A 24,998-nucleotide genomic window follows, 5' to 3' on the forward strand; every position below is an offset into this window, starting at 1 on the left:
CAGTCGGACAGAAAACAGAACAACGTGATGAAATGAATGAATCTTTTATTCAAACGTTGGATCGGTTTTGTTTTGCTTTTGATCCAAACTTTCTATTTAATGTAAATAAACTGAACCAAGTGACCCCGATGAGTCACTTTTTTTTTTTCTTTTCACCATAGAAAAACTGAATACATAAGTATGTACAGAGGCAGCACATCCGCAACAAAAACAGGACGTGGGGAAAAAAAAAAATCCCCACCTTCACAATGAAACCACCTTCACATCAGAAAATGAAAAAGTCTTTTTTCCATATTAAAAACACAGAATTTTCATTTTACTGATAAATCGAAGTTGAAACTCAGAGTGACTCAGTGACCTGAAGCGTGATTGAAAAAAGTCACAGCTTGCAGGTTTCAGCTTTTGAAAACAGTGTTAAGATTAAAGTGAAGCAGTATCACCTCAAAAAACTCAGCTTCACGGTGTAAAGTAACAGCAGGTGTTTGTGTCGAATTTCTTCTGTGGCACATAAAAATAAAATAAAATAAAAATAATAAAATAAATAAAGTCAGTGTTTGTCGTCCTCGGAGTCGATTCAAACGACCCGAAAGATTATCAGAAGAGCTGCAGATCAGCGACTTCCATCACAGCAGCAGCTCCGTTGTGATTACTTATGTGACCTCCGTCCTGTAGGGGGAGCCTGTTGTCCGTCCGAACTTTTAAATTTCAGTCCCGGAACAGCTGGAACAAACCCCGAGCCAAAATAAATAATCAATAAATAGGCAAACCAGCTGAGATAAATAACTTCCAGACGAAGGTGCCGCCAGGTTTAATGTGACAAACAAGAAACTGATCAGGAACGCGCCCAATCGGCGATCCTAAAGTCCTTAACAGTCCAGAGTCCTGACACTTCAAAGGGATTGACAGGGCAGGGAGCCGTGCTCCTCATGCAGGCCTCCCCTCTCCTCCTCCTCTTCCTCTTTGTCATTTCCTGCCTTCATCCAGGGGTGCGACAGAATCTCCTCCAGAGTGGGACGATCCTCCGGCTGGAAGGAGAGACACCAGCGAATCAGAGACTGGCATCCTGGTGGGAAAAACAAAAGAGAAAGGATGTGAAAAACTGGACCACATATTCAGGAGGGGGTCATGTGACCCTGAACCCCACAGTCATTGTGAAGGAGGAAACTCCTGTTGAGAAGAACCTGATGCTCACCTGTTGACACCCGCCTGGTGAAACTGGGGCAGGCTCTGTAAATCTCCATGTCGTGCTCAAAGGGAATGTCGCCGCAGACCATGTCAAAGAGCAGAACCCCCAGAGACCAGATGGTGAGGGGGACGGCCTCATAGCACTGCGATGCGATCCACTCAGGGGGGCTGTAGACCCGAGTTCCTGAGGACGCAGGAAGTGAGGAGAGGAGGGTTACAACGTGAAACTTGGGAGGCACTGAGAGGGATTTTGTAGGGGGAGGGTGAGAAGAAGCTATGGGTTTAGAGTGACTGGGTACCTTGAAACTCTCTGTACGGCGTGTCCTTAAGCACCGCGCCCGACCCGAAGTCTATGATCTTGATATCCATCGTTCTCGTGTCTACCACTATGTTCTCGTCTTTGATGTCCAGGTGCACGACGCCGCGGGAGTGAATGAATCGAAGCGCTTCGACCACCTGATGGAAAATCCTATCGGGAAGAACAAAGAACCAGGACGTTAGCGAAAATGTCAGTGACCGCAGCAGAACGCAGTAGCATCATTCAAAGGTGGCGGATGGGGGCGCAAACCTGAGTGCGAGGCTTTCAGACAGCGCTCCTCTCTCCGTGATGAAGTCAAACAAATCCTGGCAGTGCGGCGGCCTCTCCATCACCAGCAGGAAGCCCCGCCCCTCCACCTCGAACCAGTCTAGCATGCGGATGACCCCAGGGTGGCCCCCATCCTCTGACAGCTGCTGCAGCAGAGCAATCTCCATCGGAACGGGATTGACCTCATCTGGCTGAGGGGAGGAAAGAGGAAGATTAATAAATTATATAGAAATAATCTGTTAAAGTAGATCTAGTCCTAATTTTTGTTGTTGTTTTTTTTAATTTCTAGTTTTTAAATGAAGTGGTTATTGTTAACAGCCTCCTTTAAAAAATATGAGTCATAGCGGGAATCACAGTGCCTGATACTAATATGCAAATTAACTGACTCTGTTTTCAGGACTTTCTGAGTCACACGTTTGGGTTTTAAAATCAGAAACTCCAGCCTGGTGTTTTTGTGCCCTGAATCCTCGCCTGCAGGTGGCTTCAGGTGTTTTTTGCATTGGTGGGGAAACCCAAATGAATTCGCAATGAATAATAAATGACTAAAGAGGTGGTGGTGATAGTGGGGAAATCCTGAGGTGTCATTTACCAAACCGTGACGTTACACATTTCCCACCACCGCCCACAGCTGCAGTTCACCTGAGCCACCGGCAGAGGGCGGAGCTAAACAATCTGAGCTTTGTTTACAGGCGTCACTCAAAACACCTCATGCGTTTTGGTACACAGTTTAAAAAAAAAATTATCACTCACCAGTCTGGTCCACTTTTGAACTCTGTCAACGGCAATTTGCTTAATGGCAACCTGGATGGACAAAAAAGGAGTAAAATATTAAATAAAAATCGAATTCTCGAGCAATAATAATGGAGAAAAAGCGCATCTCTTATAAATGAACAAACACAGGCGGGTATTATTTACCTGTAGTCCATCGGAGAGCCTCTGGCCTGAAAACACGGAGCCGAAACCTCCGCTGCCGAGCAGAGGACCGCAGCGATACTGACTGAGGAAGGGCTCCTTCACTGAGGGCCAAAACACAAGGGTCACATCAGTGCATGGCTCACACTTACAGACCGTACATTCCCCAACAAGACAACAGAAACTCAAAATACCTTAAGGTTTCTAACGTTGTACACAAAAACGTCACTGCGCACATTTATTTTTACAACTCTGATATCTGTCTGATATTCCAGTTTCTCAAACTAAAATAACCGATTATAATGTCGTACCAATGCACTCCAACAAATCCAGCGGGACTTAATATTTAATATTTTTAAAGCGCCACCTTTAACGGTTTCCCTTTTTAAATTTCAGCGTTTTTTAAACGTTTCACAGCCCCTGAGCGGGCTGTTAAAATCGCTGTTTTTTTGCATGCAGTCTGGCTGCAGCGTGCAAAAGCAGCTACTGCGTTTTGGAGGCAAATTAAACCAGTTTACACGTCCTTATTTGACATGTTTAATCACACGTATAACCTTTCTTGTAGTTCTCACCGTTCTTTCCTCGGACTTCTTCCTCCAAGTCGAACTCCATGGCTCTCTTATCCAGCATTTTGTAAAGTGTTCCGTCTAGTTGAAGTTAATAGAAGTCCATTCTCCTGTAGGCGGAATAGCTCTTCAGATTTTTAATGATGATTTTCCGTCTTTAACCGATTAAAGCGTTATGCTTTTAAAATCCCAGAAAAGTCAAAGAAAAAGTCCTTTAGAAGTTATTTACTCCTGGTTAATGCGCTCCGTCTCTGTTGACCGCCTTCGCTGCTCTACTACAGTGTTTTGTTCCTTATTTAAAGTAATCTAACGCAGCCCCGCCCACTATACCCTCACTGTCCAATCAGCCGTGTCAATCAGCGGAGCCGTGTGCTCAATGTTTTGAACCGGCTACATTCAAGTCGCGCCTTCATGAATATTCAAATCCCGCGAGAAGAATTCGTAGAATTTGTTTCAACGAACTATCGGAGGAAGCGCGCGCTGATATCTTGACGGGAAAGAGCGGGGCGGTTTCCCCTCAGGGACACGCACGCGCGCACACACCGAAACCAGCGGTTCCTCAAAGAGTCGGCTTTGTTGAGCTTCTGTCAAAGTGACCGAGTTTTGTTACCTGCTGACTGGGGTCGCGCCTCATTATAAATGCGATATTTTTAAACGGCTTTCCTGTGAAAGCGATAATTACGAGAAGGTCAAAATAAGACAAGTGAGTGCCAAGAATCCGCCCGAGAGGACCGCAGACTGTCCCTGAACCTAATGAAGCTGCTCAGTCTGAGCTTCTTACCACAGAATCAAGTAATCCCATCATTTAACTGACGTCAGATTTTTAAAAAGTTTTAAACTTTCCCCCAGCACGAAGCTAAAACCTTTCTTAGACTTTAAACCATCCTGCAGGGCTTTTTAAAAATTAATCTTAGCGTTTACAGGAACATACAAACTGTCACATTTAAATAAAAAACGCTGCCCGTGCCTCTTTTAAAAGCTTAAAATACCTTTGTTGCTGATAGTGCTCATGCTCTTAGATATAGGATTATTTAAGTGCTGTGTGTTTGTCTAAGTGCTGTAAATATAGCTTATTTATTGTTTTAATCCGTTTTCTTTGGACTAAAAGAGAAATCACAACTTTTTTTATTGGTTCAATTACCTGTAAAGGGCGGGGGGGGGGGGGGAGTAAACAGCTTTGATAAGCTAGTAATTTTAAAGCAGTAGCATGCATGTTTACAACCACCAGTCAAATTTAATAAAAGCTACTGAAAGCTTTGCCTCAAATAAAAAGTTTTGCTGTTCTTCCAGATCTGACCTTTCTTTGAGTACCATGTCTCATTCTCTGGCTAACTGGTGAAAATGGATCATACTCAGGACTGTAAGAAGGACAAAGCAGATTTTACTCCACTGCTAATGCAGAAAATGATTTCATCCAAGTCGTGATCTGATGAATTTGTTCACAAACCTCAATTTCACTAGTAATACTTTGTGGCCTTCATCAGAGGATGAGTACTCAGCACTGTGGTTACATGATGGCCGGGCTCTAACACCAGTCTATGGCAGCTTGCTTCCGCCACTGATTTTTATTTTTTGCCATTTATAACTTAAAATTTCGAGTTAATTCTCCCCCACCCCCACTTTCTCATGTTTCTGAGGTGCTAAAAAGCAAACAGAAGCAACTGCTCTTAAACGTCATTTGGTAATAAAAATACTGATATTCATATTCTTACTTGAACTCATTGTTTAATTTGTAAATCAGAAAGGAACAGACAGGTCAGAGAGAAAGCTGCATTAGTTAATCACACTAATATAGTGTTGGCTTTTTGTTGGTTTAACTTTGTGTTTGTGAAACAAGGTTAACCGTTGTTTCTCTTTTCTGAACTGACTGCTTCCTGTCATATTTCAGTCCAGAACAAAAGGACCGGGTTTGTGTCAGAAGTTAGTGAGGGTGACCTCTACCTATACGACTTACTACAGCTACAATTGGAAAAACCCAGAACTTCTTCATCAAACCATGTCTTTGTTGATATACAAGTCATGTGTCAAAACTGTAGGCAACGTCATCAAGTGTCTTCTTTACAGGGTAAAGAGTAAATTTAGGTCCATCGCAGAATCATTAAACCACAACTTCTCATCTGGATTCAAACTTGTGATATCTTTCCACTCTTTCGGTATATTACCCTGTCTCTCGTTCTGGTGTTTTTATACGTATAATAGAATGACCTCCATCACGTTGGCTACGTTCACACTGCAGGTCTTAATGCTCAATTCCGATTTTTTGATCAAATCTGATTTTTTTGTCTGCTTCTTCACACTACAAATAAAATGTGACAGCAAACGCGCTCTAGTGTGAACCCTCAAACCGGCCCGCATGCGCAAAAGAAGACGTCACACACAACGCGCTCTGTTTAGACGCAGACCAAACAGCATTGTGTGACTGATGGCCCTTAATATAAAGACTTGTTTCGGACTTTACGTTTCCCAATTTTGCTTTAAGTTATAAAGTTATTTTGTTATTTACATATGGCCTAATAATTATCCTTATTGCTGTTTTAGAGAGGAGCGGTCCTTCAAAGGAGAGTTGCAGATTTCTGTCAGAATCTGCAGATTATACAGTACAAATAAAATGTTCGCGTTTCTCAAACTTTGTCTTCCCAACAGTTTCACTGGATGGCCAGGAAGCGTTCGCGATGTCTTCTCGGGCGCTTCTCCGGCGCTGATAATTGGTGTCTGTCTTGTGTCGGTGACGTAAAAGACGGATTTAATGTGACATGACCATTCAAACAGCAGTCGCTTTCTAAAACATCAGATATGTATCGGATTCAGTACCACATACGAAAGTGACCCAGATCCGATTTGAAAATATCGGATTTGTGCCGTTCACACTGTCATACCATGATCAGATATGGGTCGCATAGGGTCAAAAAAGTCGGATTTGATGCGCTTTCGCCTGCAGTGTGAACGTAGCCTTTGGCTACACTTTAGTGAAAAGGAGAAGGGAAAAAAAAAAAAGAAACCACATTTTTTCAGAAACATTTTCCTCTTTTTATTCCAAGAAAAAAAGTTTTTTCATCCCAAACGAGAAAATAAAATAAAACAAACTTATATTATTAATAATAACAACAGTAATCAATCATTAAGAGGATAAGTATGACAATTCTCTCTATTTTTCTCTGTTCTTTTTTTGTTTTTTTTGACGCTTTTCTCTATGATGATATTGGTCGTGGTCAATTAAACATGCAGCTAAATAAGTCCGATGATGATGATGAAGATAGAGGAGGAAGAGGAGAAAGACAAAAAGAGGAATGGGGTGTGGGGGGATGTTACAGGCCGTGAAGCTGGGGGCGCTTTTTCTGTTTTAGAAAGTAAATGTGTCGACATAAAATGGCCGCCAGTAGCGGTGGAGGGTTGGTTTGGCTTTTTACAGCCAAGCTAAGCTTAGCTAGCATTAAAACATAATAAGACTTTTTTGTGTGATAGCTTGCTCGCTAAAGACTTTGGGTAACTTAGCCTAAACACAATGATTATGGGACTAGCAATCTTCACGCAAAACAACTGCCAGAAGGAGAAATTACTACTTTGCTACTGATTGCTAAGCTAACAGCGACTCCGTTTATTAGCAGCGCTGCTAATGACCTAGCCTTAAAACAGAGTAAGACTTCAAGTGATAGCCTGCTCACGGACGAGCATGCTAACTTAACCTTAACATTGTTAAATATTTCCAATCCTGATTAGCATGATCAAGTTTTAAAATGCAGTCAGTCCCTGACGCAGAATGGCTACCAGCATGAGTAACAAAAGGGCCAAAGAAACAATTCTAACTAGCATAACGTGTGCTACGATAAGTGGGGAGGGAAAAAAAAGCTAACAAACACACCTTCTTTAATTAAGCTAACTGTAAATGTAGCTTGTTAGTGGTGTAAGACTTCAGGTAATAGGGTTAGCCTCCAGGACCCTGACGCACAAACAACCAACTGGCCGCCATTTTTCCCCCCACTTCTGATTAGCGTTCTTCATTCAAACCAATGATGATGTTAGCTGCAGAGCTAACGGCCTGATTTCAAAAAGTAGAAATGTACCGATTGCAAAATTCTGGGCCAATGTTTACAAGTACAATTTGTCCTACAGCTGATACTTGTACCAATGTTTGTTTATTTAAGTTTTTATTAATTATTTTATTTTATTTATGCAAAGGAACCTTCATTGTATAAAAACAACAAAAAACTCACTGAATCAAAACTTAAAGTCTTTCAGCTCTTCATATCACTACTTTTTATACATTTAGCCCGGACGAAACTGAAGTGAAACAAATGCGCAAACGTTTGCCGCCATCATCGCTGAACGCCGTCAAACGGCAGTCAGTAAGGTCGGCAGCAGGCGATGCAGATGTCCCGCCAATATTTCAGTACATCCCTAAACACGAGGATTAAAATTCAAAGCTGCCCAGAACGATGTTTAAATGTCAAAAAGTACAAATTACAGCTGACGCCGAGTCAGCGTTAAGACCGAGCTCCGTCCCAGTGGTAACCAGGAAACGAAAAGACAGAAAAAAAAAGAGGCAAGGAAGAGGAAGTGAGATGGGAAGGAGGGAAGAGAGTCGACGGATTGGAAACAGAGAGATATGAGCCGATGAGGAACCAAAAAAAAAAAAAAAAGTGCATCATTGTTGGATGTTTTATTTTTTCCCTGGTGGAGCTCCTTCAGTGGGTCAGAGGTGAGGTGGGGGAGGGGCAGGAGAGTAATGGTGGGGGTTGGGATGCTGGGGTTGAAGGGTCATTGTTGTTGTGTGTGCGCGTTTTTTTTTTGTTTTGTTTTGTTTTGTGCGTATCGGGCCAGTTATCAGCTGCTGTCGGGTGACGGCTCTCTCTCTCGATGCATGGCGGCGCTCTGGTGCTTGATTTTGTCCAGGTACTCCTGCTGAGAGACCGCCAGCACGGACGCCAGGATCTCGTCGTCCTCCCAGTCTGTCAGGCCTGAAACACAAACACACAAAACATATGAGAACTTTTAATACACGGACCTGCTCTGCTCACGTCCACCTCTGCAGTTCAGATCAAACTCTCACACTCTGAAACAAGCCTTACTTCATTAAAAAAAAAAAAAAGAAAGACTCTTTCATTTGCCAGCTTCAGGAAGCCAGCTGAGGGGCAGTATTTTTTTGTTTGTGACAGTACTCAGAGCAGTCTGAAGCACTTTGGGGTTCTTTTAGCACGCAAGGTTTAATTTATGACGGTGACAGTTAATATGAACACCCCAGATATTATCTGCAACATGATCTGCTCGTTAAGTCTGACGTCATTTGCCTTTTTCATGTGCAGATGCTCCTTCAGGTCCCAATGCAAACAAAGACAGACGGAGTGTTGAGAGTTAAAGACAGTCCAAATTATTTCCAGCAAAATTAACAGTGTGGCTGTTCTCCCAGGTGTTATAATAAGCTTTCATGTTTAGCCATACACGATGTTAGACTTGGTATGGGGTCAAAATGTTCTCAGTAACAGTTGAAATGCTCATCATGTCATTTGGTGACATGGCAGGAGGAACGCGATGAAAACTGACCAAACGTCTCTGCAGTGTGAGCCCATGGGCTGTCCTCTACATCAGCGGTCCCCAAACCCCGGGCCACAGACCGGTACCAGTCCATGCGTTGTTTGGTACCGGGCTGCGAGAGTTGTGGCTCGGGTGTGAAATTTATGGTTTCAGTGTTTTTGTCGTTAACTCTGTTTCCCTGGGTCTTTTCCGTGTTGTAGTTGTGTGTCTTAATTTAAAAGACATTTTTAGGCGTTACCATAGCAACCAGAGAGCATTAAGGGGCAGAGAGGAGGATGTTACTCTCAATGTTGTTGGCGCATTTCAGGAGGACGCTGCTAATAATAAACACACTTACACAGTGAATTCGCGTTTATTATTATATTTACAGAATACCACCATTTTTGTCTTGGTCGTATCATTTTATTTTATTGTATTTATCCGTGACACTTTAATGGCTGGTCCGTGGCGCAAAAGAGGTTGGGGACTGCTGCTCTACATCATAAGTTTGAAAAATCATATCTTAAACACCCGCTGAGCGTGAACAGTGTTAATAAAAAGCCAGAGACGTTGACAACGACACCTGAATAGGTTTCGGGTGCTCGGGTCTGTTCAAGTCTCAAAACCAAAGGGACAAAGCACGGCACCGTGTCAAAAAAGACAAGAGGCTCTTTCAAAAATAAAAAAATTAAAAAGCAGAAGAGGTCACGGTTAAAAAAGCTCGGGTTTGTCAAAAGTTTGTCAAAATTGAATTAAAGCTCAATTAACAAACAGCTGAATTAATTAACGCCTAAAGTGACAGACCTGTGGCTGCTGAGCCACAAAAGAAATGAAAAATCCCCTCAGGTTTGGTGTGAAAGTGTCAGGAAGGAGGAGGTGATGCAGAGCAACAAACAGTGACATTAACAAAAATGCCTAAAATAATGAAGCACGATTCCCTGAATGGTATCGGTTACTTTAAAGGATAAGCTGGGGCACTGAGCGCTGGCCTCAGATATGAAGTCCTGTAGTGTTTTTATGAGGAAATCAGTTTGAAGACTACATATGGACACTAAAAACAACTTAATGCTATTTACCTAAATGACTGAGCTCAACACAGTGAAAGTGTCATTTGCCCTCATTTAAAGTTGTGTTAGTCTCACAGTGTGTCTGTAGCTTCTGGTCAGATGGAGACAAAGATCGTCCAGTCAGAGTTTCTGCTTTATTTTTTGGGGAGTGGGGCTCAGTCTCTGTCTATCCATCTTTTGGTGTTAAGTTAATTATCACGTGTCAGGAAGCTTTTGATGCACAAACAGTTTGTTATCAGCTCTGACAAAAGCTGAATAGTTCCCAGTTAATCAAGCCGGGGTCTGGCTGTCTATCAGCTGTGAACGGTGAACTTATTGCAGTCTATTGTGAAAATTCAGGGAGAGTGATTGAATCCTGTTAGTTGTTAAACAGATTTACAGGAAATGATTATGATGCTTATACTTTGAGTAGTTTGATGCTGGTAGAAACAAACTACTCCTGCAGAGAGGGTTTCAACTTTGTCTTTTTCTTTTCTGATAATCAGAGCAAACGTAATGAGGTTTTAAATATCTCCCTGAGTTTGCAGGCCGGGAACAACAGCCAACAACAATAACGAGAGTCAGCGAGTCCCGAGAGGTGATGGAAAAGCGAATACGACCTACTACGATCGGGACGTCTCGCGCCTGCAGAACGACCATCCAGGCATGTGTTGCTTGTACTTTGCGGCGATTTGAGTGCTGCTGTTACAGAGCACTTTGTTATTTATATCTTTAACGTCTGCAGTTGTGACTTCTTTTGCTGCGGTTGCATTAATCTGGCAATTGCCGTAAACACAAACAGATATCTTTCAAACGATAATGCACACCGCTATCCATCTAGCTCCACCTGGATGTGTCAAAACTTGCTTTAAAAAACAAACAAGTTCTGAACCACTGAAAAAGAAGCACCTAAAGCTGTGAACGTGTCAGGAAACCTGGAGGAGGTGACATAGAAGCACAGCAGAGGGCAGTGAGATTTTAGACAAAAACAAAGATTTACTTTATTTTTATGATTAATCGCTTGGGAATTTTATCTGACCAATTAAAGATTAGCATGCGGCAGTAAACATGTGGTCAGTGAAACCTGCTGTTGATCGGAGCTGAAGTCTCAAATGAACACAAGACACCAAAATTTGTTCACGTAATTTCACCAATTTACATGCAGCAGTTTTATTTCAGTGCAGTGAGTCCTAACTTTCTCTCCTTTGCTCTTGGTTACACTCTCAAGGAGAAACTGATCAAATGATGACAATGACTCTCAAGTGTTGATTAACTAATTTTGGGAGTGGTCCCTCGCTGCCTGGCCATCTAGTTTAAACTCATTAACATGTGTTAGGAAGCTTTTGATAAACAGAACTGCTGAACTACTCATTAATGCAAAATACTTGCATTAATTTATCTCCCCTGCTCTCAGTTACATTGTTCATCATGTAAAGCTGAGGAGAAAATGGTCAAACAAAGACACCACTCAAGTTTCTGTCAGTTGAGCTGCTTCTGGGAGGGGTCACAGTCTGCCCATCTTTAGTTTAAACTCATTAACACATGTTTGGAAGCTTGTGATGAACTTACAAATAAGCTAATGATCAACTCTAGTAAAAGATGAATAGGTCGAGTTTAATCAAGCCCGATATCAGGATTTCTTATGTACTTAATTTATATTAGCACTGTGTATATCTTTCCCCATTAATAGCTGCTCTGCTCTCAGGTGGAGTTTGTTTTATTCATGAACCAGAGACAAAACCACTCAAGTTTCTGCCACTTTGACTGCTTCTGGAAGTAAATTGTAAAATATGAACTTTTCTTCCTCTTTGGCTTTTGACAGCACTTATTGGCACCAGTTGAAGCTAACTGATTACATTACCATAAGTTCAATACAAGGTGAAAGGACAGGTGAGAGTGACTTTCTCTGAGATTTGCTTTTGAAAAGACATCGTTCATTGAACGATCTGCCTGAGGACTCTGGAAGCACTGTCTCACCTGTGTGTCTGAGCCTTACAGGAGGTGGATAACTCTGTGACCCCCCCTCTCAGCCACAGCCACCAGGTCTGACAACTCTTCTGCCCGAAACTCATGCATCTTTTAGAATTAGGGGCGAGGCCACTTTAGGTGCAAAGTAGATGCTCCTTCCTAAATGCTAAAGTTTGCTTTCACCAATTGAAATAACTGAACTGTCACCATATTTGTGTTGCTGGTGTCTTTGAGAGCATTTTTAATGAAACTAACTGATAAAAAATATCATCTGCGGTGTGGTTAACTGTGCTAACATAACATCAAAGACATCTGTGCTTCAGTTTAGGCGAATGGAGTTTTATTATGTTAGTAGTCAGTTACATAACACTAATTAGCAGGAATCTATGTCCTTTAATTGCAGCTTGCAAGTTCAAGTTAGCTGATAACTTAGCACTTCACCCTCTCATCTAAATGTTTCACTCATGGCTCCAAAAACCATCATGACACTAACCAAAGCGCTTCAAATAAGTAATAACAGTGTCTACATACATGTTGACACAAACATGGTTTTGGGAACTATCGGGACCAGACTAAAAGAAACAGGAACCAGTGGCCCGTACATATATGACAGGAGATGAGGTTAATGTGTTGCACTTGTAGTAGTGTGTAGTGTTCACCATGAATGCAGTATGTTCCACTTTACAAAGGCTCAGTGACTAACATCTGAAATCATCGCTCACCAACAGCTGAACTGTGTGTTAGGAAGATGGAGTGAATGACTCAGCAAAGCGGTCCTGATATTACTTTACGGTCTTCTTGTTTTAAACTGCTTGCGTACAGATTTTGCAGCGCTGAGTGGACGGCACTTCACCGTGATGACAAAACGTGTCGTTGTCTTTTTAGTTTAACTAACAGTCAAAGCAGGATCAGGGGAGACTCAGATACTCCATGACACAGTTATTATAACAATACCTCACTCATGATACGATATTATTGCAATTTTTAACATTTTGCAACACGGTGAGTTTTTAAATAACAATGCTGCAATTTTCCACCCTTTTTCAAACAACGCCCTCAAAGTTCAGTTTTGTTCATATCTGTTTTATCCTGATTAAGCTATTATTATACTGTAAAATAAGACTGAAGCATAACCAAAGCCGTCATTAAAAACTTGCCATAAATGATACGCTCTGTAATTGAATGGGGTCAAATTGGAAATTACATGCAGTGTGTTTCTGCATGTAATTCCCAATTTGATATGAGACACACAGAGAGACATCCTGATGAGTTAAATATCGTCTTGTACTTTGATAAACACTCCAGAATTCAGCTTTGTGCGTTAAATGTGATAACACTGTTACACATACAGCAACAACAACAAAACTGTGTGTTTTTTCATAGCAACAACAGCATGTACGTCCTCAGATAACCTCACACACACGCACGCACGCACGCACGCACGCACACACCAGGCTCAGCTGCTTCCTGTTGAGGACTGACTGTAAACAAAGTGACTGTCAGCTACACGAGTGTATCGTTATAGCCGTCTTTCTGAGGACCAGGAGGAAATTTACACCTTGGAGGGACATCTCTGCAAAACTAGGACCACACCATTTGTAATGTCCCCCCGACTGGTGTCTAGAATCTGCATTCTGAAGCCTCGACATTGATGGGGTTTTTTAACCAGAAGTGACCATATTTAGACTGGAGGGTGGAACGTAGCACGCTAATGCTACTAAGCTAACTGGGTGTCAGCATTTGACCCAGATTTGTTCTACACATGTGCAAAAAAATGCACATGGATGGATAAGAGTAAATGGTAAATGGACGGGTACTTGAGATAGCACTTTTCTACTCTACCACAAAGCATCGTTCACCCAGTCATACACACATTCATACAAACACTTTTCTATGCCTCATAAATGAGGAAGCGGATTTATTTAAACACACATTACGATGCAAGCATCAAGGTATCTTGCTCAAAGACACTTGATATGCAGAGTGGAGGATCTGAGGAATGAACCACTGACTTTCTTATTAGTGGATGACCTGCTTTAAATCCTGAGTCACAGATACATGGCCACAGATGACTGTCAGGCACAGGGAACTGTAGCCAGTGGCTATCTGTTAGGCATCACCACTGCTACTTTGAGTCACTGAACTGGACTTGTTTTTTTTCTTTACTGTGTTTGTACTTTTGGAGCTGTTTTAAATTAAGTTATAAAACAAATATTATGCCTTACTGTAAGGAGGTCTGTGCTGATGGCTGACAACTTGATGACTACAGTAGCTGATAAATTAGTAGTCCACCCTACAATCCAAATCCAACTTATGGCTCCAAAACACCAGCATGCTAATGTTAAGTCTTCAAAATGCAGATCAGTGGGTGATGTCACGGTGGCCATGTCCATCTTTATCAGACAGCTTTCTAAAGTAATATTATTTGTCAGATAATTTCCATAAATATGCTTCATGACGTGCTAACAGCACAAATGCATTAAAAAAAATGTTAAGGTGATTAACTTCAGTTAGTGGATGTGAAGCCTAGCAGACAGCTAGCAAATCAAAACCAGCGTTGACCCAAACCTTCGAGCCTTAACAAAATGATTGTGGGAGGAAGTTCTGTATAAAAATTATTGTTGCCATGGAGAAAGAAATTTTACATAGAAGCCAAAACTTTGTTTTGTATGAGGTTGTAAACATGTTTATTTCTTCTGTAAAGTTAGACATATTAATATGGAAGTCTATGGGGACTGATTGAACTTCCTCAAGTGGCCATTAGAGGAACTGCAGTTTTTGCAGTCTGATTGGGCCATTCAGAACTGACAAACAGTTTTACATGTGTGAACGTGGTGTCTGGACCGCTCTGTGGAATGGACCTTTAAAGGGCCGTGTGACAGACTCACGTCACAGGAACACACAGTATAAATAAAGTCCTCAGAGGTGTGAATGAGAGTGTGTGACGCTTACCAAACGCTGTAGGTGACATCTCCTGCATGATGGCTCTGTACTCCAAATGGTGACGACTCTGATTACTGGGACCTGCACAGACCGAGATACATACAGGTACGTCAGGAAAAAACACTGTGTGGACAAAATTAAGTCCTCATAAAGCAGATTGGTACATTTTAGTGTGCAGACTTAGAGCCTAGGTACATATGTGTGTGTTTTACCTGGGGCGCAGGGGGAGGGGGGTTTGCTCAGGATGAGGGCAGCTCCTGCAGGGGAAGGGGGCTTGTTGTTGGTTGATGGGGGAGTTGTGAGGTCAGAGTGGGAGGGGTCTGAGTCACGTTGCCGTGGTGACCGAGCGCTCCAGTCGTCTAGCCCGCTGGAAGCTGCCGCTGTTGCCGAGCTGCAGGTGGCACTGGCCTTACGAGGCTGAAAAAAGAGAAAAAGTTTTAGTTCTTGTTACACCAGCAAAGTTTCATCCACTTAAACTGAATTTAAGACATTTTTTTCATTATTTTTCATGCCTTTATTTGACAGGACGGTTTAAAGCAGACAGAACTGATGCTTTTTAAGTCACTGGGTCAGTAGGTCCAACTATAAATGGCTATTTCTTCTGTTTTACAGGCCCACAAATAACCAGCTGATTTACTGTATATCCTGCTAATCTATCAGAATATAGCATATTAATTTATTATTGTGGCTCCTCTTTAAACTTCCCCTGAATGCTGCAGATATCTCTGCTAGAAACAGGGAAGAAGGCTTGTGTCAGCCTGCAGTTTACAAGAAATCTTCCAGATTTAAATATTTAGCAGTTTTTCTGCATACTGCTTGCATCTTTCATTTTACATCTTCTTAATTCAGTCGTTGCTGTATATAACAAATCAGTGCTGAGCAGCTTCTTCATATTTTAACTCTGAACATTGGTGGGTTTTTTTTAAGGACCTTCATTGGTATTCCAATGTGAAAATACCGACTATAAAAAAAGAAAAACCCTACTCATTATTAAGGGGATTTGAGGCAATTTGCTTCACAGGCGTCTCACTCTGTGGAAAACACCTCCACCTGACCATCAGTTATATTGAACCCTGACCTTTGTTTAACCAGGAAGCTCCTGCAGGAGTGGGTCGACAAAGGGAGCATTAACAAGCATGTTTTTTATGATGGGAGAAATCGATGCTCTGCTGGAAAACCGGGACAAGCACACGGAGAACATGCAAACTAAACACAGGGTGTGTCAGAGTGAATGAAATGATGGGTATGGGTAGTTGGTATCCTTGGCTTATTATTTTTTTCTGGCTTCGTGGCTCCAGTTTATTCTGAGTATTGAGTTTGTTTCTGTGAGATGGAAAAGTGTCTTTGTATCTGACATACATGGTCGACAAAAGCAACTGTGTGGCTCACAATCCATCAAAAGTCACAGTTTATAGTTCATTTGGACGAGTACGTTTGATTCAGTTCTGATTGCTACTGCAGGAGGAACAGCGACTCTTGTAAATTACGGATGCACGGTCGAAGTGTTGTCGCCTCGCTGTGGCACGAGCTCATCTGTTGTTCGGCTGAATGAGGTAAATAAATGGTTTTGGTGGCCTGATATGAACTGCTGTATAATTTTCTTCCAAAGAAAAGCACAAATTAGCCAGCTGGCTCTGTGGGGTTTTAAATGACTCGGAGAGGGGCGACAAATTAAAGTGAAACGGTTCAAAACCTTTTAACCCCGACACTGAGTGACGGTTAGGGTCACCTATGGCAATCTGATTTTTGTTCCAGGTCCAACTGTGGGTCCTGTTTAAAATGACCATCGACTGAGTTGGTGTTTAGCTGAAAGCACGATTCATCTCTGTCTGTATGGTTTGTCTGAAAACATTAAAAATGAAAGTAAATCCATCACATTCCTACATTACATAAGCAGTTACGAAAACAGGGCGGATGGTTTAAGGATTCTGCTGCTAGAACAACAGGTTTTTCTCGAATGTGAAATAAAAGCACACAGTTCTGAGTCAAATAATCTTCAGTGAATATTCATGGCACCGGCTCCCCCGTCCCACCTGTCTGGCCTGTTTCTCCTGGTCCCGCAGCCACTGCAGGTAAGACTCCCGGGCCACCTGCTCCTCGATGGCCTCGTTGGTGGCCTCCCAGTCTGTCGCCCTCTTTTTGTCCTCCAGCATCTGCTGCTCGATCCACGACTCCTCTGACGTCTTGATGGCTGACTTCATAAGAGACTGGTCCGCATACTGCGTGGAGGAGGAAATATATTTATTATACACACACAACTCCCTGAGCTAAAATGCTAAATATCAGCTAGAACAGCGGTTTTCTTTAACCCTGGATTTGGTCAGATTTTATTAGTGACTGGGAAAAGGAGACAAAACAAGGCACAATGTGTCAAACTTAAAGCCTTTCATAAATTTTACTTCTGCCTGCATATCAATCACATCAATTTAAACTCTATAAATCCTGAACCAGGCGATTCTAGCCACGGTCTGTGACACCCCCCCCGGGGGGGACAGGATGGTTAACACAGACAATCACAGCTGAGGTGATAAAACTCAGTACGTCTTTATAAAGTGTAAAGAGGGGGGCTGAGTATCCATTTGAGACCATCTCGTATCTCTGTTGTCATTTTGAAACCACGCAGCAGCAGAGATATGGAGTCACAGACGGAAATGGCGCCTTCAAAGAGTCGCTGAACTGAAAACAGGCATGCATCTACATAAAAATAAGTTTCTGCATGACAAATCTTGAAGCGCTGGAGCTGTAGACGAATGTTTCGTAACAGCATTCACAGGAAAGTTTTCATCAAAAAACCCTGCCAAGTCTGAGACTTGTAGGCTTTGATCTGCCCCCTCTACTGTACATATAGACGGCATGTTTCAAGAAGTTGTTTTCAGGCCCGTTAAACAGACGGCGTGAGACCATAACGACCCCGACACTGTGTAATCAAAAACTGAATGCAATGATTTGGAACCAGCAAACCCTTCTATTATTCACAATACAACACAGAAAACATGTCAACTGTTTAAACTGAGAGAAAAGCTTGCAACTAATTAAGTTAACTGGCAACAGGTAAGCAACACGATTGGGTGTAAAAAGAGCGTCTTGGGGAGGCGGAGTTTCTTAAAACTAAAGATGGACAGAGGTTCACCAGTCTCCAAAAAAACTGGACTCTGCATGCTGAAGTACATCATCTTGAGAAATTTCCGGCGCAGAAAGCAAGGCTGAAAATCAATATTGGATGCCCGTGATCTTTGGACTGTCAGGCGGCACTGCATTTAAAACAGTCATGATTCTGTCATGGATATCTGTGCATGGGCTCAGGGACACTTCCAGGAATCACGGTCTGTGAACACAGCCCGTTCTCTGTGCCATTCAAACAACAAATGCAGGTTAAAGCTGCAAAGAAGAAACCACACGTGAACATGATCCAGAAATGCTGCCGCCATCTTTTCTGGGGCAAAAGTCATTTAGATTGAACTGAGACAAAGTGGAAAACTGTTCTGTGGTCAGACAACTTGAATTTTGTCCTCCTGCTATGGAGGCGAAAGACCATGCAGCTCAGTTCAGAGCCTGCATCTCTGATGGTATGGAGGTGGATTAGGCAGGAGTCTTCGCTCTCCCATCCAAATCGTTGAACTCGGGCGTTTCAATCACTTCATTGGCCACAGGTGTATAAAATCAAGCTTGATTCGCTGAGTAGTTTTACCAATCTGTCATGCTCTAGTTTACTGAGCTTTACTACTTATTTATTGTGTTACTTGTTGTGTTTTTGCAGAACTGGCAGAACTGGGATTTCCCAACTTTTAAGATAACTAAAGTCAGTCTGATGTGCTGAGCGAGTTTGGTTTTTGTACCCCAGGTTTGAAGGCGGGCAGTCCCAGTCCGACCCCGATCGTGGCCTTGTTGGGATTAACCACGGAGTTGTAGTGGATGTTGCGGTGGTAGCTCACTCTGATTGGTTCGTCGTGGTTCTGATGGATGCCGTGGAACGTGTTGATTGGTTCTGGAGGAAGAGGAGGAGGAGGTTGTTAGATGGATGCGACTGGCTGACGGCGATGGCGATGGAGGTTGTTTCTCGACTCACCTGTGCTGTATTGGTAAACCTCCACTGGCCTGTTGTACATCTCCGCCATGGCCTGCATCTCGATGTGGTTGCCATGGCAGTTGTTTTTCCTCTTCCTGTTGATGTATGTGGTGAAGTCCTCTGTCACGTAGTTGGAGAAATAATCTGCGTTCTTCATCTGAACGCCAAAAGCAAAAACTTTATTAACACAGACTCGAACTGTAAGAGTAACACAGGAGGAGGAAAAAAGGACGCGTCTACTCACCAGGTAGTCCATACAGTGTTTCCGCACCACTTCATGCATGTCCTGGTCTCCATACACCTGATCAGCTGAGACACAGACACACAGGAAGAGTCAATTAATTTGGGATTCAGTACAAATGCTGGTAATTTGCCAGAACATTAAACAGATTTAAGAGGTTTTTATCAATGCCACTCAAAATTAAATTGATAACTAATTCACAACAACCAAAAATACTGAAAAATACGAATACATTAGGGGCGCGCCGCTGTTCGCATCCACCACCAGCAAACATATGTCGACTAACTAATTTCTCTGTCTTGATTTCAGTCACCTGAAGTTTGAAATGCCTGTATACACCTGCAGGGTCTGTTTAACAATGATGGCTGATTTTCTCCATCTCACTGCTGGCCAGCAGACATGCTAACGATATGAGCATCCAGGCTACCAACGGATTCAGCACTTTTAAGACTTCTGAATGACTGAAGACATTTTTACTCCAATAAAAAAAATTAACTGTCCTGTTGCTGTGATACACTAGAGACCTGTCGCTGTGACAGCTCCAGCCCCCTACAGCCCTAAACTGGACATGCATTTAAGAAAACGGATGTTTGGACTAATTCTAAAGACTTTAAAGATTTTTCCGGGATGTGCAGGAATACTGTAGGTGATTTCCACGAGAAAGCGGATTTAATTTTCCACTAATGAATTACTTGAGGCTAGTCACTTTGTGATCCTTTGACGTCGGCTCTTCCCGGCACTCGTTAGCACTGGACTCACTCAGAACAGTGAGCTGGGTTTAGACTGTGCTGAGAAAGTTAGTTTTTGTGAAAGCATCATGTGCTGTTGCAGTCTGTTAAGTGGAGTATGGACCCCATTTTGTCTTTTTAAGACGACGCAAAGCTTTGTCTCTTCTTTTCAGTCCTCGTTCTCTGCAGCTTAAAAAAAAAATTTTTTAATTCATGTGCATGCATTATTGCATGCATTCATGTACGCAAAGTTTTTAAAACCTGGTGTACAGTACAGCCGATGGGCTCTACATATTTGACCGCTCAGAAGAATCCCTCTCGGGCCGAATAATATTTCAGTGTGGAAAGTTTTACTGGAAGTTTCTGCTTGCCGTTGAGAACTTTGCAAATGGCAGTGGATGCACAAAGGTCACGTAAACCTATGGGAACGGCTGTGTTCTGGTTTGGTTTTGGCTTGTGGTGCAGCTCTCGATTCTTTTTAAACTTTGAGCAGGTCAGTGTTACTGGCATTTAGTCAATACATCACTGCAGGAGGTCAGAGATTCCTGAATCGCACAGAGACGGAGACTGCAGCAGAACTCTTTGAAAATGCCTCTATGATCACTCGGTCTCCTCTTTCAGCTCATGCTGTAGATTGTGACACCTATCCTGTAGGACGTGGCTCCAAAATAGTGCGTTTTAAGCCAAGTTCAGGTGCGCTTCGTGATTTTTCTGTTCACCAAACATTACTACTCTAGCTGCAGAAAAAGACATTTCAATTTACTGTAAAAGTTACGTTTTATAGCCTCATACTATTGATGTAAGGAGCCTGAGTGTGTCATTGGCTGGAAAGACTTAAGACGCCATCTTGGTGTTAGTTAAGAGACAGTTGGAAACCAAACATCCCTTCTGATAAAACCCTTGTCTGCTGTAAAAGAGCATTGATCTATAATTTATAAGCTAGTGAGGATTACTGCAAAGTAGAACAATTGCAGGCGTCACGCTCAAAAGTGGTTTCATCTGACAATTCAAAATAATAATAATAATAATAATTCAGGAATGCTTGTAATTGGAGGACATAAACACTGTTTTGTGCAGATATGACAACATGTGTGCCTTAAAATTTTGATTTGACCTTTTGTGTGGAAAGGGAACAAAAAGCTAAGGAGGACTGTGGCGAGTCCAGGGCGGCCTGAGTGCCCGCCATTGTAGTTGCACAACTGTGCATGCAAGCAAGGGACCAACGCTGCAGCCATGACTGCAGCATTAGTGTCCCCTGCACTGCATGCCCGGCCCTTTGCAGCTGGTCCTGAGTCTGCACAGAAGCAATGCACTTTCTGCACTGGTCAAAAAAAAAACCACTTTCAGTGCTGCAAGGACATGACAAAACTTATGCTGCTGACAGCTGATGCATAATATTTAGTCTGTGAAGCCCGACTTCAAAGCCAAGTGATGGATTAAAAATAAAAAACACTAAAAACTAATTAAAACAATATTAATTGATCAATGTGTCGCTCATTTCCCTTTGATTTAACATGTAGATTATTTTCACTGTTTATTAGCCAGTTTTTGCATTACATGTCAAAAAAAATAGAGAAGCAGAAAAAAAGTCAACACAAACAAAAATAATGTCACACAAACACACTTCCTGTCTGAGATGGCGGTGGGATGTAAATGAGCCCCATTTCGGTTCAGTTTACAGAAAGTCACATGATCTGTCACCGCAGTAATTCTCAGAACCCCCCCCCGATGACTTCCTTTTTCTCACCAGCGGTTTGCTTCGTGTTTTTGTGCATAAACACGGCGGTATGGCTGCAAAGTGACACACTCATAACACATCTGACACACACACACACGGCTGAGCAGCAGCAGCAGGTGTATGTGTGTGTGTTTGTATATATATATCTCAGAAACATTCAAGAGGGAATCTCCCAGTAATCTCCCACTCAGAGCAGTGGCATCCACCCCGGTGCAGGATCTGGAGCGCAGCGAGGTTAACCCGCGGGTTAGTCACACATGCACAAAAACCACCGTTTACTGACCAACAAGTTCTCAGAAAAATGGTGTAAAAGAAGGGCAGCTTTTTTTTTTTTGCAGATAGCCACACTGACTCATACTGGCATTAAAGGACTTTTAATGTGCTTTTATTGATGCAGACACGTGTTTAATGCTGTGACTAAAGTTGTGACGGTTTGGTATAAATGACAGTGCAAACTCCAAAAACTCAGTCAGTTTGTCTAATTTCAGGCTTTTTTTGATAGAATAAACATGTTTGATATCATTACACCTTTTCTTCATCGCAGCTCATCCAAAAAGACACAACTTTGACTGGCAGAGTTTGCAAAAGATCTCGTGAACTTTCACACCGCTGTTGTCTTCGTCCATCTTTGCACGTTTCTTCAGACTATTTTATTGCTGAGCGTCAAGGTGCATTAAACTGCATCCCTTTCACTGCAGGATCCCCAGGATCTGTTGGTCACTGGGTCAGTATTGGCCTTGGGCCACGTTTTGCCCACGTGAAGCCTTGGAAGCCAAGTTTGGCTTGGGCAGCAAGATGGTTTGTGCAGGTTCAGTGTTTTTCAGCAGCAACAGGTGCATCTGAGAGTTTGTTGAACAAAGGCATGACACAAGAAAAGGAGACAGGAGACAAGCACAAAAGACAGAAAACCAGGAGAGGAAGGGACACATGCAACAAGGAGAAGAGAAGGCAACAAGAGGAGAAGGGAAACATAGGAGGAGACAAACAGGGGACAGGAGATGATAGAAGACACAAGGAAATGAGGCAGAAAAAAACCAGAAGAGGAAACCAAAGCTAGGAGAGGAGATGCAAGACAAGGAGATGAGGCAGGACACAAGAAAATAAGGTAGGAGACATGAGAGGAGACAAGATGCAGAGGAAAAGGAAACAAAAGGGCAAATTTGAGTTGGTTGCTGAGAAATACCACACACACCACGACAGATAGACTTCTGCAGAATTAATAATAAACCACATGCACACACACCCACACCCACACACAAACACGCACACATAAACCACAGCGAGCATTGTGATTGGTCAGCTTGGACAGCTTTCTCAGAAAGAGGTGGGCCCTCACAGAACCGCGTCCGTCTTGTTTGTTACACCACTGCTGTCGATAAAGTTTTTATCTGAAACTCGCAGTTTGACTCCACCCTGACCGCCAACACCAGCAAAGGCTTCTGGGTACTGAAGTTCAGAAGCAAGCTTTAAATTACCAGCAGCTGGACACTAACATGGACAGAAGGGATGCAGACCCTCCTGCTGCTGATTAGATCTCATTATTATTAGTATTTGTTCATAGTGATCAATAAAAACAAGTTATTATTGATTAGAAATATCAGACATTGCAAATATTAGCAGAACCAACATTCTTGGTAGCAGTATTCATATCTCGGTAATCAAGCTTCCAGCTGACCAATCAGAGAGCAGAGGGACGTCACCATCTCTTCTGCAGAACTTTATCAGCTCCGAAGCTCCGCCCCCAGCTGCCAGTGCGAGCAGCCCCTGTTTTACACATTCGGAAGCGGGCCGCGGACCACAGAGGCGCCACAGTGACGTGACGTGTGGGCCACTGGGCCTCACGTCCTTCCTCCTTCTGCAGAATTAAGCTCATTGTCAAGCAGGAACCTCAACTTCCAGTCACAGATCAGCTTTAATAACATCAGGCGACCTCAAACAGAGAAGTGCGGCGACTTTGTTAGGTCCTTTAATATGTTCAAAACCTGAAGGTAAACTTACGAGTGTTTCAGATCAGCTGCAGTTAACTGACCCTAAAAACTTCTTTGTGTTTGCGAGCTGGCGCTCCACGACCTCGCTCCACAACGTCCACCTCCCTGCAGCTGTTTATCCAGCTGTTTTAACCCTCAGAGCTGTGAATCCAATCAAAATGTCAAATTCTGACACATTTTATCTATAATTGTCTGACTAGTTTTCATATTCTTCATACGATTTGTTTTATAGTTTTCTTCTATTTTTGAAGTATTTCTTACTATGCTTCAAAAAAGCCTTCATTCCTCACTTGCAGCCTGACCTTTCTTTGATTCTGCAGAAGTTTAACTGTGTTGTTTCTTTAGACACTGAGTCACTTATTTACTCGTAAATAATGCAACATGAACTCAGAGATTCACAAGGAGATTGCAGAGAATTCAAGGGGAAAGTTAAGAGGGAATTTCCTCACAGCTCAGTGTAGGTGTCTGTATTTGTGTGTCTGTATTTGTGTGTTTGTGTGTGTCTGTGCACTGACTCTGGGTCGGTTTTGAGTGACCAGCTCCAGCCGACCTGACACTTTGACAAGTTTAAAAGACTAAAAGACTTATTTGTCGAGCTGAGGTGACCGTGACATGAGCAGCGGTGCTTTATACTTATGACAGACACACAAACACACACACACACACAATCACTCTGTACAGGTCTTTAAGTTCTTTTTAAATCCTGCAGCAGGTTTTAGACTTGTGTCAGTGAAATTGAGATGGAAACCTTAAAATCAGACTGAACTTTGTGAGTGAAACTGAGGAAACATTCCTGCAACTTTTCCACTTTTCTATCAGGCTGCTGCACAGATGAAGAATGCTCTATTTCAAAATAAAAGCTGTGTCTTTTGAAACTCGGCGGTTTCAGTGGTAAGGCTAAACTTTTATTCTGGAGAGAAATGTTCTCCATTTTCGGTTTGTGTCACACTCTTTGCAGTTTCACTGTCGCTCAGCGAGTAGTTGGCAAGCGATTGAGGACAAGTCAGCTTCTTCCACGCAAACCACAGGGCATCACAGCATCCTGCTGGAGCCCCAAAGCAATCGCAAGGAGGTTATTGGTGCAACAATGTCTTTGCACCAATTTCAACCTGCAGAAACCACAGAAAACACATTTTCCCTTTACAGAAAAATGTCTTTCCTATGGTTAGTTGACCACCTGGCAACCATCCTGCAGTGGCTGGCTGATGGTCACTGACCGGTCCTAAGTGAGTGATAAGCCTCTAAACATTAAACATAAATAAGTGAAACTATGACAACCATGAGTGAAAACCTCTCCAATGAAGTCTAACGTTGGACGTTTACTGACTTGTGTCGGGTTAGCGGATAACCCTTTTGTCACTTCTTGATCTAAACAGCCAGCACGATGGAGACCAAAAAACCCTAGAGCATAGGTGTCAAACTCTGGCCCGCAGCCTAATTACATTTGGCCCGCGAGGCCATACCAAATTACTATTAGAGCTGGCCTACTGGTATTATACAGCTAATATATATATTGTTTAGTA

The 24,998-nt window shown here is 42.6% G+C and overlaps 2 protein-coding genes across 3 annotated transcripts in view; both read right to left on the reverse strand.

Annotated features, from left to right (window-relative positions):
* Positions 1-28: 28 nt before the first annotated feature.
* On the reverse strand, positions 29-3,534 carry pim2 (Pim-2 proto-oncogene, serine/threonine kinase). Its single transcript, XM_063463806.1, has 7 exons — positions 3,256-3,534; positions 2,687-2,787; positions 2,522-2,572; positions 1,754-1,962; positions 1,485-1,654; positions 1,193-1,369; positions 29-1,063 (listed from the first exon to the last, which is right to left on the reverse strand). Exons 1-7 carry the CDS (start codon positions 3,311-3,313, stop codon positions 891-893), a joined length of 939 nt encoding a protein of 312 aa, XP_063319876.1. The 5' UTR covers positions 3,314-3,534; the 3' UTR covers positions 29-890.
* Positions 3,535-6,283: 2,749 nt separating this feature from the next.
* The window catches only part of otud5a (OTU deubiquitinase 5a), a 39,360-nt gene continuing 20,645 nt past the window's right edge, over positions 6,284-24,998 (reverse strand). Inside the window, exons 3-9 of one of the 2 annotated variants that reach the window (XM_063464680.1) lie at positions 19,025-19,089; positions 18,781-18,937; positions 18,551-18,699; positions 16,748-16,933; positions 14,927-15,131; positions 14,724-14,795; positions 6,284-8,204 (exon numbers count right to left, since the gene is read on the reverse strand). In XM_063464680.1, coding sequence (XP_063320750.1) covers positions 8,071-8,204; positions 14,724-14,795; positions 14,927-15,131; positions 16,748-16,933; positions 18,551-18,699; positions 18,781-18,937; positions 19,025-19,089 — 968 coding nt within the window. In that variant the 3' untranslated portion in view covers positions 6,284-8,070. The remainder of the gene's footprint in view (positions 8,205-14,723; positions 14,796-14,926; positions 15,132-16,747; positions 16,934-18,550; positions 18,700-18,780; positions 18,938-19,024; positions 19,090-24,998) is intronic. The other variant, XM_063464679.1, reaches the window with a different exon arrangement.

This window comes from Pelmatolapia mariae, linkage group LG20, assembly GCF_036321145.2.
Source record: "Pelmatolapia mariae isolate MD_Pm_ZW linkage group LG20, Pm_UMD_F_2, whole genome shotgun sequence".
NCBI lineage: Eukaryota > Metazoa > Chordata > Actinopteri > Cichliformes > Cichlidae > Pelmatolapia > Pelmatolapia mariae.

Excerpts from the sequence above, each read along its gene's own strand:
- pim2 (XM_063463806.1), bottom strand. The coding sequence starts at position 3,313 with ATGCTGGATAAGAGAGCCATGGAGTTCGACTTGGAGGAAGAAGTCCGA. Across the intron at positions 2,788-3,255 it reads AGAAGTCCGAGGAAAGAACG|TGAAGGAGCCCTTCCTCAGT; the intron begins GTGAGAACTACA and ends TTTGGCCCTCAG. Across the intron at positions 2,573-2,686 it reads GGCTCTCCGATGGACTACAG|GTTGCCATTAAGCAAATTGC; the intron begins GTAAATAATACC and ends TTGTCCATCCAG.